This window comes from Equus quagga, chromosome 19 (genome assembly GCF_021613505.1).
Source record: "Equus quagga isolate Etosha38 chromosome 19, UCLA_HA_Equagga_1.0, whole genome shotgun sequence".
In the NCBI taxonomy this organism is placed as follows: Eukaryota; Metazoa; Chordata; class Mammalia; order Perissodactyla; family Equidae; genus Equus; species Equus quagga.
In genome coordinates this window covers 10,079,429-10,090,721 of record NC_060285.1, presented here as the reverse complement: position 1 = coordinate 10,090,721, position 11,293 = coordinate 10,079,429, and the positions used below count along the sequence as shown (strand labels likewise).

The following is an 11,293-nucleotide window of genomic DNA, read 5'->3' as shown; positions in this document are numbered from 1 at the left end:
ACCTGCCGCCCAGGCACTGCCCTCCGGAGGCCTTCGATGTCAGAGTGGGGGCTGGGCGTTGTGGGTGGGGGGCCCAGGAGGCTGGGCGCTGGGCAGTGCTGTGTGGGGGCATCCAGGGGGCTAATGAATGCCAAGGACCTGGTGACAATCTCATACTTTGAGTTCTGATGTGCTAACGGGCCCTGGAAGGTTCCTGGATGCTGCCATCCTCCCTGCTGGGCCCGTGGACGTCACTCTCCGGCCTCCAGTGAGGTCAGGGCAGGCCATGCTCCTCGGAGAGAGGGCCAGGAGTCTCGGGTCAGGAAGCTAGGAGGCCTGGGCGAGACACAACGCTGGAGAGGTCGGCAGGCCCTGAGTGCCAGCCTGGGCGGCAGGATGTCGCCTGGAGGGGTGGGGGACCCATGGGAGCCTCAGACAAGCAGCTGCACGCTGGGCGCCGACAGGAGGGTGAGGCTGGAAGCAGGAGGCTGGGCACCTGGGGGCGGGGGCGGGTCGCGGGCGGAGGACAGAGAGCCCACAGCGCAGCCCCCCTGGCGAGGCAGTCAGTGAGGATCTGGGGGGAGAGCACTTTGGGGGGAGCTCATGAGGTGGCAGCTGGCTGCCCACCCCTCCACCCGCCGAGGCTGTCCCCCGTGAGCTCAGCAAAGTCACTGGCTCTGTCGTGCCTTTTAAGGCCATGATGGCTCCCGCCACCTCCACCTCCCTGTTCCCACTTGCACAGAAATTCCCTGCAGGTATTTTCTTTTTTCTTTCTTTTTTCTTCAAGAGGAATGGAATGAGGCTCCTTGTTCTGTCACCGCAGGATTCCAGCGAGGCCTGTCCGGGAGTGCTGGCGACAGGAAGCATACGCCGACAGGCACTCAGAGAGGCGCCCTCAGTCAGACTGCAGGAGACAGAGATGGCTGCCCCACCCACCGCAGGCCCACAGAAATGCCCGGGGACCCCTATCTGGGACACCCCAACACATTCACAAGCGTGGGTGAGTCCTAGAACAGGGAATGACATTAATTGAGCACCTGCTATCTACCAGGCCCCGGCTAGGGAGGCAGGGGATTCAGTCCTGCCTCCACAGAGCTCATGCACAGACCTTCCCTTGGGGAGCTCAGATGTGAGGCCAGAAGCCTCATTGCCACCTCAGGGCCTTTGCACCTGCTGTTCCCTCTGCTTGGAGTGTTGTCCCCACAGAAGTCTACCAGGCTGGAGCCTTTCCACTCTCAGGTCTCAGAGGCCTCCCCCGACCCCGCATCACTCTCTCTCCCAGTGGGCTGTTTTCTTTCTTCACAGCATTCCTCACTTCTAAAACTCGTGGTCGCCTGTGTGTTCTGTCTGCCACAATTAGAATATCAGCTCCTTGAGAAGGGCCTTGAGTTCCCACGGCTCCCTGCACCTGGAGGGGAGCTGCGTCCACAGGAGACGACAGGGTTTCTTCAGTGAGTGACGCCAACCCCACAGCCCCCGTGGGGGAGCTTCGGGCTGCCCCAGGAAGCCCTTGTGGTTTATCCCGACCGCGGCAGCTCCGGCCTCCTGTGCGCCCACTGGGGTGTCTTCCTCATCCGGTCCCCCAACCACCGCCGAGGTGGCAAGTCACCACCAGAGGAGGGGGGATCGGAACTGTTCTGGGCCGTGCCCAAAGTCACTCACTGGCCAGGAGGAAACCAGGAGGATGGGGACATGTGGATGGCCAACAGTCTAGGGCTCAAGCCCTGCCAAGCGACGCTGCCCCTGACAAGGGCTTTCTTCTTGTGTCACCTGCATGGCGACATTTAAGTATGGGGACAGCCTGTCACTTAGAGGTGTGTCTGTGGTATGTGTGCACGCACACATGCATCCTCAGCCTGGGAGCACAGACTCTTTTCTGCTATAGGGGCCTTTGTCCTCTGGCCTCCACATCCCAGAGGAAGGGATGGAGGCCTTGACAGGGAGAGAGGCCTGGCAGTATGTCTCAGAGCAGCAAGGCCTTTCCCACCTAGGCTGGGTGGGCAGCCGGCTCCAGGGCTGGCCTAAGGGGAGGGGGAGGCCCCCACCTTAAGAGGCCAAGGGCAACCCGGACAGGTGAGGGGACGCAGTGGGGCCCCTGCCCAGCTCAGCATGCTCCCCAGGACCTGACTGGACAGAGGCTCCTACAGAGGCACAAGCCCAGGTGGGGCCCGGGGCCCAGGTCCCATGCCCGGATCTGCCAGAGGTGCCTGGTGGCCTTGGGCCAGGTCCTGACCTCCCCTGGCAGTGGGCTTGACTTCCAGGACCGTGGGGCACCCAAGAGACCCTGGTTGGGCGCCAGGGCCTCCTGCAGAGGTTCCTAGGGTGGGCCCAACGGGTGCTGCCCACTCCCACCCTCTGGTGGCTCCAGCCAGAAGTGCAACTGCAGCCCCTCGGGGCTGGATCCCAGGTGCCAGCGGGAGGCACTGCGGGGTGGTGCGGAGCCTATGCATTAGCCCAGCAGTTGACAGAGGCCCAACTGCACCCCGTAGAGCTCAGAAGAGCTCCAGAAATGCTGGGCAGACAGGGGTAGGTCCCAGGCTGTCTCCTGCTCAGCGCACTGCAGACCTCGCCCTGCCTCTGCCTCAGGCCCACGCGCAACTCCAGCAACCTCCTCTGGGCCCCAACCTTGGACATGGGGCCTCAGCCCACTGGTGGGGGGCCATGCCTGGGGAGAAGCAGAGAGACTTGGACCAGGAACTTTCCTTAACAATGCCACATACATGGGACCCAAGTCCACTTCTATCACCACCTTTCTGAGTCCATGCCACTGGTGGAGGCCCTGCCAGCTGCCAGACCGCCGGGCAGGGTGCAGTCCGAGGGGCTCCAGCTGTGGTCTCTGCCCTCAGCTCAGTGGAGCTGAGGAAACATGCCATACAGCCAGACCTTACGTGGGGAGCAGCCCAGGCCAAGAATGAGATAAACGGGGGGTCGGCAAGGTCCCTTAGCAAGGGCATCTTGCACACCTGGATGGCCAGGGACCACAAGGGAGCCAAGTCATTGGGCTGAAGGGCAGGTCAGAAGGCAGCCGAGCCACTCACCAGCATCCTGGAAGCCACGCAGGTGCTCCATACGCTGGTCAACACAGCATGGGGTGGGCACCTCCTGCAGGGACATGGGGGCAGACCCAGGCCCCAGTGACTCCACCAGCTGCGTGAGCTGGGACAAGTGACTTTCTCTCTGCAGGCCGGGTTCTCGGCTGCATGACACTGGGTGGGTAAACTAAACCAACCAGGGCCCTCCTCAAAGTAAACACTTCAGCGTGTTGTCCTAGCCCCAGGTGCTGCTCAGGCCTTCTGCATGACAGCCCCCTCTCCCCACCCGAACAAGGCTGCAGGTTACGAAAGAACCTCGACAAGCCCGAACTGGAACCTGCTCCTATGTGCATGAGCATTTGTACACTCGAGACCCAGGGTGTGCCCTGCCATGCCCACCGGGAATGCCAAAGGCACCAGGGAACAGCAAGGCCTCGTGTCTCCTTCCATCTCCACAGCTACCACCCAAGCTGTGCAAACACAACTTCAGCAGAGTCCCAGCCGCCTCGCCCAGGTGACAAATACTTTGCCCAAACTCGCCACCCCAGGCTCGGCGCTTACCTCCCTCTATACCTAATCTGTTCCAGGGAGAGGGGCGAGGCGAGTGGCCAAGCAAAAAGCAGCCCAGGGTACCCAAAGGCTGAGGGCAGCATGCCCCGGGGAGCACAAGGTCCCTGCAGAAGCAGCAGGGACTGAAAGATAAAGTGAGGCAGACGTCACTGGAAAATACTCTTTATTGGGACCCCACCAGCTGCACGATCTGCTGCTGGCATCAAGCTCCTTCCTCCTTTGCAATTCGGTCTTTCTTAAGTGGTCCCTGTGGAGAGAGGTGCAGCAAGTAAGGCTAGACGCAGAGGACGGCAGCAGGACGTAAGAACAACCTCGCCTTAGTGGATCAGAGGGCCTGGGCCAGGAGCCCCAGCCCGAGCCCAGGCACAAGGTGGCCCTTCTGGGGACCCCAGGAGCCAGCCCTGCTGCCTCCTCCTGAACCAGCAGCAGAGGGGCAGCTGGCAGGCTGACATGTGATAGCAGCTGGGAGCCACCCCACCCCACAAGCAGCAAGGCAGAGGCGCTCACCATGAATGCTTTCTTCTCCTCCACAGTCTGGAAGCGGCCATGGCCAAACTTGGAGGTGGTGTCGATGAACTTGAGGTCAACCTTCTCCAGGGCCCGCCGCTTCGTCTGCACCAGCAGGGACTGTGGGCCAAGAGAAGAAGGTGATTAAAGGCCAGGCCTTTCTCCACATCATCCTCGTTCACAGGCCCCGCCTGTGCGACCTGCACGGGCAGCCCTGGAGCCAGCAGTGCCGCCCCCTCCCCCACACGTCTGCTGTCTCACCGGGTCTGCCCAAGGAGCTCCCCTCTGTGGCCAGGCGGATGAGGATACACGCAAAAACTGAAGCAAACAGCTGGGCCCAGCCAGCCTGGGAACTTCCTCCTCCCAGGACTTCAAAGCCAGTGCTAAGGGAGTGGCAAGCCCTCCTTTTCCTTTGAACTCCCCCTTTCTCCCTGACAAAGCTCAGCCCTGCGTGCGGCTCCCTGCCCCCCAGCTGCTGTACTTCTCTCCTGTCCTCCACAGGAGGGAGCAGCTCCTGTCTGCAGGGTCCTGGGGCGCGGCCACCCTCCACCAGCAGGAAGGGCCCCAGGCTCACCTTGCGAAGGGTCAGCACTCGCTTCTTGGTTCCCACCACACAGCCTTTCAGCATGACAAAGTCGTTGGTCACTTCACCGTAGTGGACAAAGCCACCCTGGGAAAAGGCAAGGCCATCAGGTCAGCACAGATCAGGATAGAGCTGGCAACAAGTCAGACACATTTGACCTTTTGGTTCAGGTGGTCCCCAGCCCCAACACACAGGCTGTTCTCAGAAGGAAGGCAGCTAGGAATGCTTCCGCAGTCTGACTCGGGCGCTGTGCCCAGCGCTCATTCCAGAGTCTCATCACCGAACAGCTGGCCCGAGAGCCCCCTTTTACCAGCGAGTGGACTGAAGACCCGCCGCTTACAAGCCCTGTGAATCAGCCAGGCCCCAAAAGCACCAGGCTCCCTGCCCCATCAGTGGGGCCTAGGGCAGAGTCACAAAGAATGAGGGGGAACCCCCAGCCAGACCCAGGCATCAGAAGCTGAGAAGACAGCTGCCATTACTCACCAGAGGGTTGATGCTCTTGTCAGACAGGTCGTAATCAGTGGAGGCATTGTTCTTGATCAGCTTGCCGTCCTTGATGAGGTAGCCCTGGCCAATCTTGTAGATCTGAACCAAAGAAAGGACTGTAAATACTCAGGAAGGAGGAAGCAGGACAGGGCGCAGGCCAAGGAGCCTCAGGTGTCCCCAGACAGAGCGAGCTGGAGGGACATCATTAGGAAAAGTTAACGCGCCCTCTTGGCAGTGGGCTAGCCTGCAAGACTCTGGGAAGACAGCTACGACTGTGACCTCAGTCCTAGTGATAGGGCGATTCAGTCTCAGAGCAAAGGAAAGCTGGCTGGGCCTAAACTAAAGATACTGCTACCCACGTGAGACGAAACCTCATGTCACCCCCAGTCACACGCCAAGGGTCCACTGCACCAGAACCACCCTCGAGGATGGCACCTTACAAATCATAACCCACAAGCCAGAACTGTGCCCATCAGACATGAGCAACTAAGCCTGTGTGACGCCCAAAAGCTCCGCCACCATCTGGAGCAGCGGGGACAGGGACTGTCTGTCTCCTCCCAGGCTGAAGCCCCCAGACACAGCCCTGGGCAGCTCACCTTCTTGTTGATCTCCGTGCGGTGATGGTAGCCCTTCTGCCCGGCCCGCGCCACGGAGAAGGCCACTCGGGCGGGATGCCAGGCCCCAATGCAGGCAACCTTGCGCAGCCCTCGGTGGGTCTTGCGGGGCAGCTTCTTGGTGTGCCAGCGGCTGGTGACCCCTGGAACAACACGCTGTTACTGGGTGTCTGGCACTCACGCCACAGGCCGCTTCCTGCTGTGAAGGCCCGACTCAAGTGTGTTCATTTCTGCTGCTTATACACAGAACAGCCAACACCCAACGACCAGCTACGTTTGAGGAAAAGGTGGGTTGAATCTGCACGTCACTCTCAAACCCCCATGTCCTTCCCCACCCTTCTTATACTTCCACTCAAGTTGAATACCTGCCCAGACACAAACCTCGAGTTAGAACCCTGGGAACGAGAATGGGCCATAGACTTAGCCCTGAACCAAAGAGGAACGTGTGGACTTTAAGGCCTTCACACAGCTCGCACCAGCAGGGGCCGGCCAAATCTCCAGCTTCCCCTTGACATTTATTTTACAATGGGCTGCGTGCAAGCAGTAAGGGTTCCAATGTGTGGCATCCCCAGTCCCCACCTTACGCCAGGCACTGGACCCCAGAACTGCTCTCAGAAGGAAGGCAGCTAGGAATGCTTCCGCAGTCTGACTCGGGCGCTGTGCCCAGCGCTCATTCCAGAGTCTCCTCATCGAACAGCCAGCCTGAGACCTTCTTCTCTCCCAGAGGTTAGCCACAGCGACCCGGGCCACCGCAAAGCTCACCTTTGTATCCTTTGCCCTTGGTCACGCCAATGACATCAATCATCTCGTCCTGCCCAAACACCTGGTTCACAGGGACCTGCTGCTCCAGCCTCTCGCGGGCCCAGTCCAGTTTCTCGGCCACTGTGCCTCCGTTCACCTGGATCTCCATGAGATGCGCCTTCTTCTGGCGCAGAGGGAGCAGGCGCATCTGGGGGGGATGGGGGCAGCTTAGCTCAAGCTCTCCTCCCACGGTGGAGAATGCACACTGGGGCCTAACTGTCAGGGAAATGCATTTCCCTACCGGCAAAATCAACGTCCTTCCTCTAGGTACAATTCACCTTCCAATTCTGATGTCTGAATCACCACTGGGATGAGCTGATCCTTAACAGACCCACAGGGCCCACATCAAGACAAGCCAGCTTAACTAAATCCTGCCCAACTTGCCCAGTGCTCATCACTGTCCTCTCGGCCACTTTCCCTGGGCACTGCCCTAGCCGCCCCCCCAGCCATCGACCTTGCTCTGTAACTATCAATAAGCCACTTACATTTGGGAGCAGGGCAGCACCACAGCCGAGCAAAGCGGCAAAGGTTAGAAAAGAAAATTAATCTAACAAAGTGTCTCGCTACGCGTGGCCCAGTGCTTCCTACTGACTGTTGTCAGGCACTTGACGTTAATCACGAGCCACCAGTTTTTCTAAAACGGGGCACAATTTTCCTAATTAAGAGCCAACGGGACACAGTGCCCTCTGCTGGCAACAGAAAAACCAACCCACCAACGTGGAGGCACTGGATGGATTCTCAAGCCACTGTCCCCACTGTCCCTAACCTAGCCCAGGAAGGCAGGCCTCAAGGGCAGGGCAGTGGCTGCACCGTATGGCTGTGTAACTTCTAACCACCCCCGGGCTGTTCGCTGGCCCACCTCCTCCAACTAGGAAATAAGTTCCAGAAACCTGACCCCGTCTCCCCATTCCCTACAATCCTGAGGCTTGACACAAAATCAGTTTGAACTCAGAATCAACTCAGAAGATAAGCGAGACCCCCCAAAAGGTAGCACTTGATAGCCAAAACCACACGTGACCATGTAGGCAGTCACCTGTGTTGACGGGAAGGCACGGGCGGGCGCTCACCTGGGTGTGGGCGATGACACGGATGACCTGGCAGTACTTCTTCATGCTGCTGAAATCCTTCTCCAGCTGCTTCCTGCCGTCCTCATCCTGCCACTTCTTGCAGTATTTGGTGAAGGCCTTCTTCTTAGACTTATGCCTTCAGGAGCAGAGCAGAGTTGGGGAGGGGCCGGGTGCAGGCCTTCATCACCCCTCCAAGGGGCGAGCGGAAGGCACGCTGGCACCAAATGGGGATGGGGCTCATTGCCGGCTTCTAAGGAGCCTTTTCCACCGGCAAGCGGAGCCTAGATGAAGCTCATCGGGCAGAGCCGAGCGGAGCTAGCAGAGGTCCACAAGATTAATGCAAGTCACCAACATTCAGATACACACTAATTCTTGCTCCAGTTTAACCATTAACCAGACCACACACCTGGGGAGGACTGGGAATTACACTGCTCTCAGCTTCTGAGGACTCAACACTTCCCAGCAACCAAGAGAATGGAGCAGAGTCCTCAGACAACACCCACTACACTGCACACCGAGGGAAGGCCTCAAGGTGCTGCTCCCAACTCCATACACCAGTGGCTGCTCAAGAGGCACCTAAGTCTGACAGTAGCACAGCCCCTCCCTGCTACAGTGAGGAAGCCCTGCACAGCCCACCCTTCTCTCCAGCCCCTAACCCTGCAGGGCATGCACGCCTCCCACACCCTTACCAGTTCTTGTAGAAGCGCCTTTTGCACTCATCACTGATGTGCTCAGCAAAGATGGTCTTGAAGGTACGGAGGCCCCGAGGGGTTTCCACGTAGCCCACAATGCCCACAACCACCATGGGTGGCGTCTCCACAATGGTCACAGCCTCCACAACTTCCTTCTTGTTCACCTCTGCAAAGAAAGCAGGTACTCAGACCTCAGCGGGCTGACTAGAGACCCCAATAAAGGGTTACGACGTTTTGTACAAAAAGGTGAAGTGCCCTTTGAGGCCAGCAAGGTAACGCGCTTCAGGTAACAGGTAAGTCTGCAGAAGCCCATTTATCAGCAAGCTGGCCCCAAGGACCGTCCTTACTGCATCCTTCTCAGTGTGCACGCACTTACAGCTCTAACGCAATCAAAAATATCTGGACCCTCATCAGCCAAGTAAGTCTGGCTTCAGTTCTATCAGAGAAACCTCCACATGCAAACAAATTCCTTATTACCCAGACGATCTGAGTACTAACGAAGTACAGTGCGGTGGTAACAGTACCTCCTGTGCTGCCAGCAACATGTCAATAGTTTCTATCTGAGTCTCAGAGGGTGAGCCCAAGTCAGCATACTTCTCTGCTGTGGCTCTCGACAAACTTACATCGTGCTCTGACTTCATCACAGGCCTCTGCCTAAGGCAAGCAGTGCCAGGCATCTGAACCTCAGGAATATTAATTAGTCCTAAAATATATTATTATTTCCACCCCCCTCAAAGCTTCTGTTCATCTCTTAGGAGTCTGTCCTCTTCTGACAGCTTTGCCCCACCTAGCCAGTCCCAACCCTCCACTCCGACCCGCGCCTCCAGGTTGGAGAATGCAGCTTGTACGTACTGGACCCGGGCCTATCGACCTCACGCACGATGTGGGTCATGCCGGCCTTGTAGCCAAGGAAGGCCGTGAGGTGCACGGGCTTCGAAGCGTCATCCTTGGGGAAACTCTTCACCTTGCCGCGGTGCCGGCTGCTGCGTTTCCGAGGCAAGAAGCCCAGGGACCCGTGCCTGGGGGCGGAGAACTTCCTGTGAGACTAGGAGAAAAGGGCCACCGTCAGCACCCAAACGTTTCAGCAGCTCTCACTTGAATCCCAGCTGCCTGGGTACTAAACGGATTCTGGTGATGCTGAACCGAGACCCAGCAACCCAGGTCACAGGCTTTCAGCCTGGATTCGGTGCACTTTTTGCAGGATCACACGCCCAGAAAGCAGCACCCAACTGAGTTTCACCTGAACCTTGAGCTCAAATCTGCACTTCATAATTTAGGAAAACGAGCCATCCATTTTTTCCTCTAAACACGAGGGCACACCAGGTGCCTTTAGGAAAGCAAAATAGGGACAATGACCACAAAAGCGCCTCTGGACCACGGCTGGGTAGCGATAAAGGTACTATAGGCACCTCCCGCTCCGAGCGGAGCTCAGATGAGGCGCGCAGGCCCCCGGAGCGCGACAGCCACATCAGAGCGTGACAATCAGCACAGAGTCTCTGTCCGCCCGTCAATAAGCTCATCACCTGCGGCTGCGGAGCTCTACGGGCCCGAGGAGGTGCACCAACCGTCTCCGTCTTTTCTTAACGAGCCCGACCAACCGGCCCGAGGCCCCCACCCGCCTGCTGCTCTGACATCCGCACCTCCCGGTTCGGCAACAGCACCGCCAGGGCCCCCGCGCCAGGTCCTCCCGGCCCAGGTGCTCACGGACTCCGATCCCCACTAGCTCCAAACTGGTGAGGGCGGGACCCAGAAACAACCCAAGGCGTGAAAACTATCGGGACCCGGCCCGCCCGCTCAGCTCCCGCCCCAAGGCCTCTCGCCGGGCCGACCGGCAAGCTCAAGGCCAACCACACGCCTCCAGCGTTTCCAGAAAATAGGCCTGACTGCGGATGCCGCAGAGGCCCCCGTGCTCCTAGAGCAGGCCCCCAGCGCCCGGCGAGCCGAGATGGCGACGATGCACCACCGATTCAGCCGTGCCGCCACTGGAGACAAAGGGGAAGCCGCCATATCCACACGTACCATTCTCCTGTCACAATCCCCCGGTAGAGGTCGGCTGACTCACGGCCCGTGATATATAAAGCCCAGCCTGGCCCCGCCCCTTCCGGCGTGCGAGCGCGCGCCCGCGGCGGACGTCGGGTCGGGGGGCGGGGATATGGCGCCCCTTCCACGCACGCCCGTCCCCGCCTAGCGCTAGTTCCCAGCCGGGCGTCAGCTCCGGAGGCGGGAAGGAGAGACTCTACGGCGAGCAGCTGGGTTCAAACTTAGTGAAGAGCCACGAAACGCAGGCAGAGAATTAGAATGCAAGAAACCCACGGCGCTGGGCAGCGGCCAAATTGAATGAAACACGCCGTTGCGCTTAAGGAAGCTGGCTGCGTCGCTTCTCTTCATTTGAAATGCAGTCCTCTCTGGGATTGAATAACCCTGCTGTGGGCTTTCACACGTGGTGTCCCATTTTCGTCCCCCACAGTGGATGAGCGTTATTGCCATTTTGCAGGCACGTTGAATTGGAAAGAGTTGCGCCGCTCCCACCTGCTGTAAATTGGAGAGAAAAGACTGAAGCTCTGGTTTCCTGGCTCCCAACCATGAGGTGCTTCCAGATGCCAGCTTGCGTGTAACGCATCTTGATTTCGGGACCGTCCCTCAAGCTCCATCCCGGCCATTCCTCCCGGTATCCAGCTGCTGTGGCCCTGGTGGCTCGCGCTTGGTCCTGAGCGTCTTTGAACCTGGGGTGATACTAGCTCAACACGAGGTTGACATAAGGGAAGCCATATTATAGAGAGGAAGCCATACTGTAACTTTGAGTGACCTCTGATTAACCCAGCTGGCTATGCACCCTCCAGGAGATACACATGCTCTGTAGATTTTATGGCTCCTGCTTGATGTGCACAGCCCAGCTGCAATAAGATGACAACTTTGTTCTTTTGAGTTCCTTAAGAATGTAATGACGCCTGGACAGAGATTC

General features: G+C 58.6%; 1 protein-coding gene and 4 non-coding genes across 5 annotated transcripts; all 5 read right to left on the bottom strand.

Moving 5' to 3' along the window:
- Nucleotides 1-3,727: 3,727 nt before the first annotated feature.
- On the bottom strand, nt 3,728-10,488 carry RPL3 (ribosomal protein L3). The gene is made up of 10 exons (XM_046646687.1): nt 10,351-10,488; nt 9,184-9,376; nt 8,329-8,497; nt 7,640-7,775; nt 6,534-6,720; nt 5,754-5,914; nt 5,155-5,256; nt 4,663-4,758; nt 4,089-4,208; nt 3,728-3,828 (listed from the first exon to the last, which is right to left on the bottom strand). The coding sequence occupies exons 1-10, from the start codon at nt 10,351-10,353 to the stop codon at nt 3,784-3,786; spliced, it is 1,212 nt and encodes a 403-aa protein (XP_046502643.1). The 5' UTR covers nt 10,354-10,488; the 3' UTR covers nt 3,728-3,783.
- On the bottom strand, nt 4,866-4,959 carry LOC124230657 (small nucleolar RNA U83B). Its single transcript, XR_006886261.1, has one exon. It is a non-coding gene; the product is annotated as a small nucleolar RNA U83B (small nucleolar RNA).
- Nucleotides 6,376-6,469, bottom strand: LOC124230658 (small nucleolar RNA U83B). Its single transcript, XR_006886262.1, has one exon. It is a non-coding gene; the product is annotated as a small nucleolar RNA U83B (small nucleolar RNA).
- LOC124230661 (small nucleolar RNA U82P) lies at nt 7,776-7,829 on the bottom strand. The gene has a single exon (XR_006886265.1). It is a non-coding gene; the product is annotated as a small nucleolar RNA U82P (small nucleolar RNA).
- On the bottom strand, nt 9,796-9,859 carry LOC124230654 (small nucleolar RNA SNORD43). Its single transcript, XR_006886258.1, has one exon. It is a non-coding gene; the product is annotated as a small nucleolar RNA SNORD43 (small nucleolar RNA).
- Nucleotides 10,489-11,293: the final 805 nt, after the last annotated feature.

Excerpts from the sequence above, each read along its gene's own strand:
- RPL3 (XM_046646687.1), bottom strand. Across the intron at positions 7,776-8,328 it reads AGGCGCTTCTACAAGAACTG|GCATAAGTCTAAGAAGAAGG; the intron begins GTAAGGGTGTGG and ends CTGCTCCTGAAG. Across the intron at positions 6,721-7,639 it reads GTGTCATCGCCCACACCCAG|ATGCGCCTGCTCCCTCTGCG; the intron begins GTGAGCGCCCGC and ends CATCCCCCCCAG.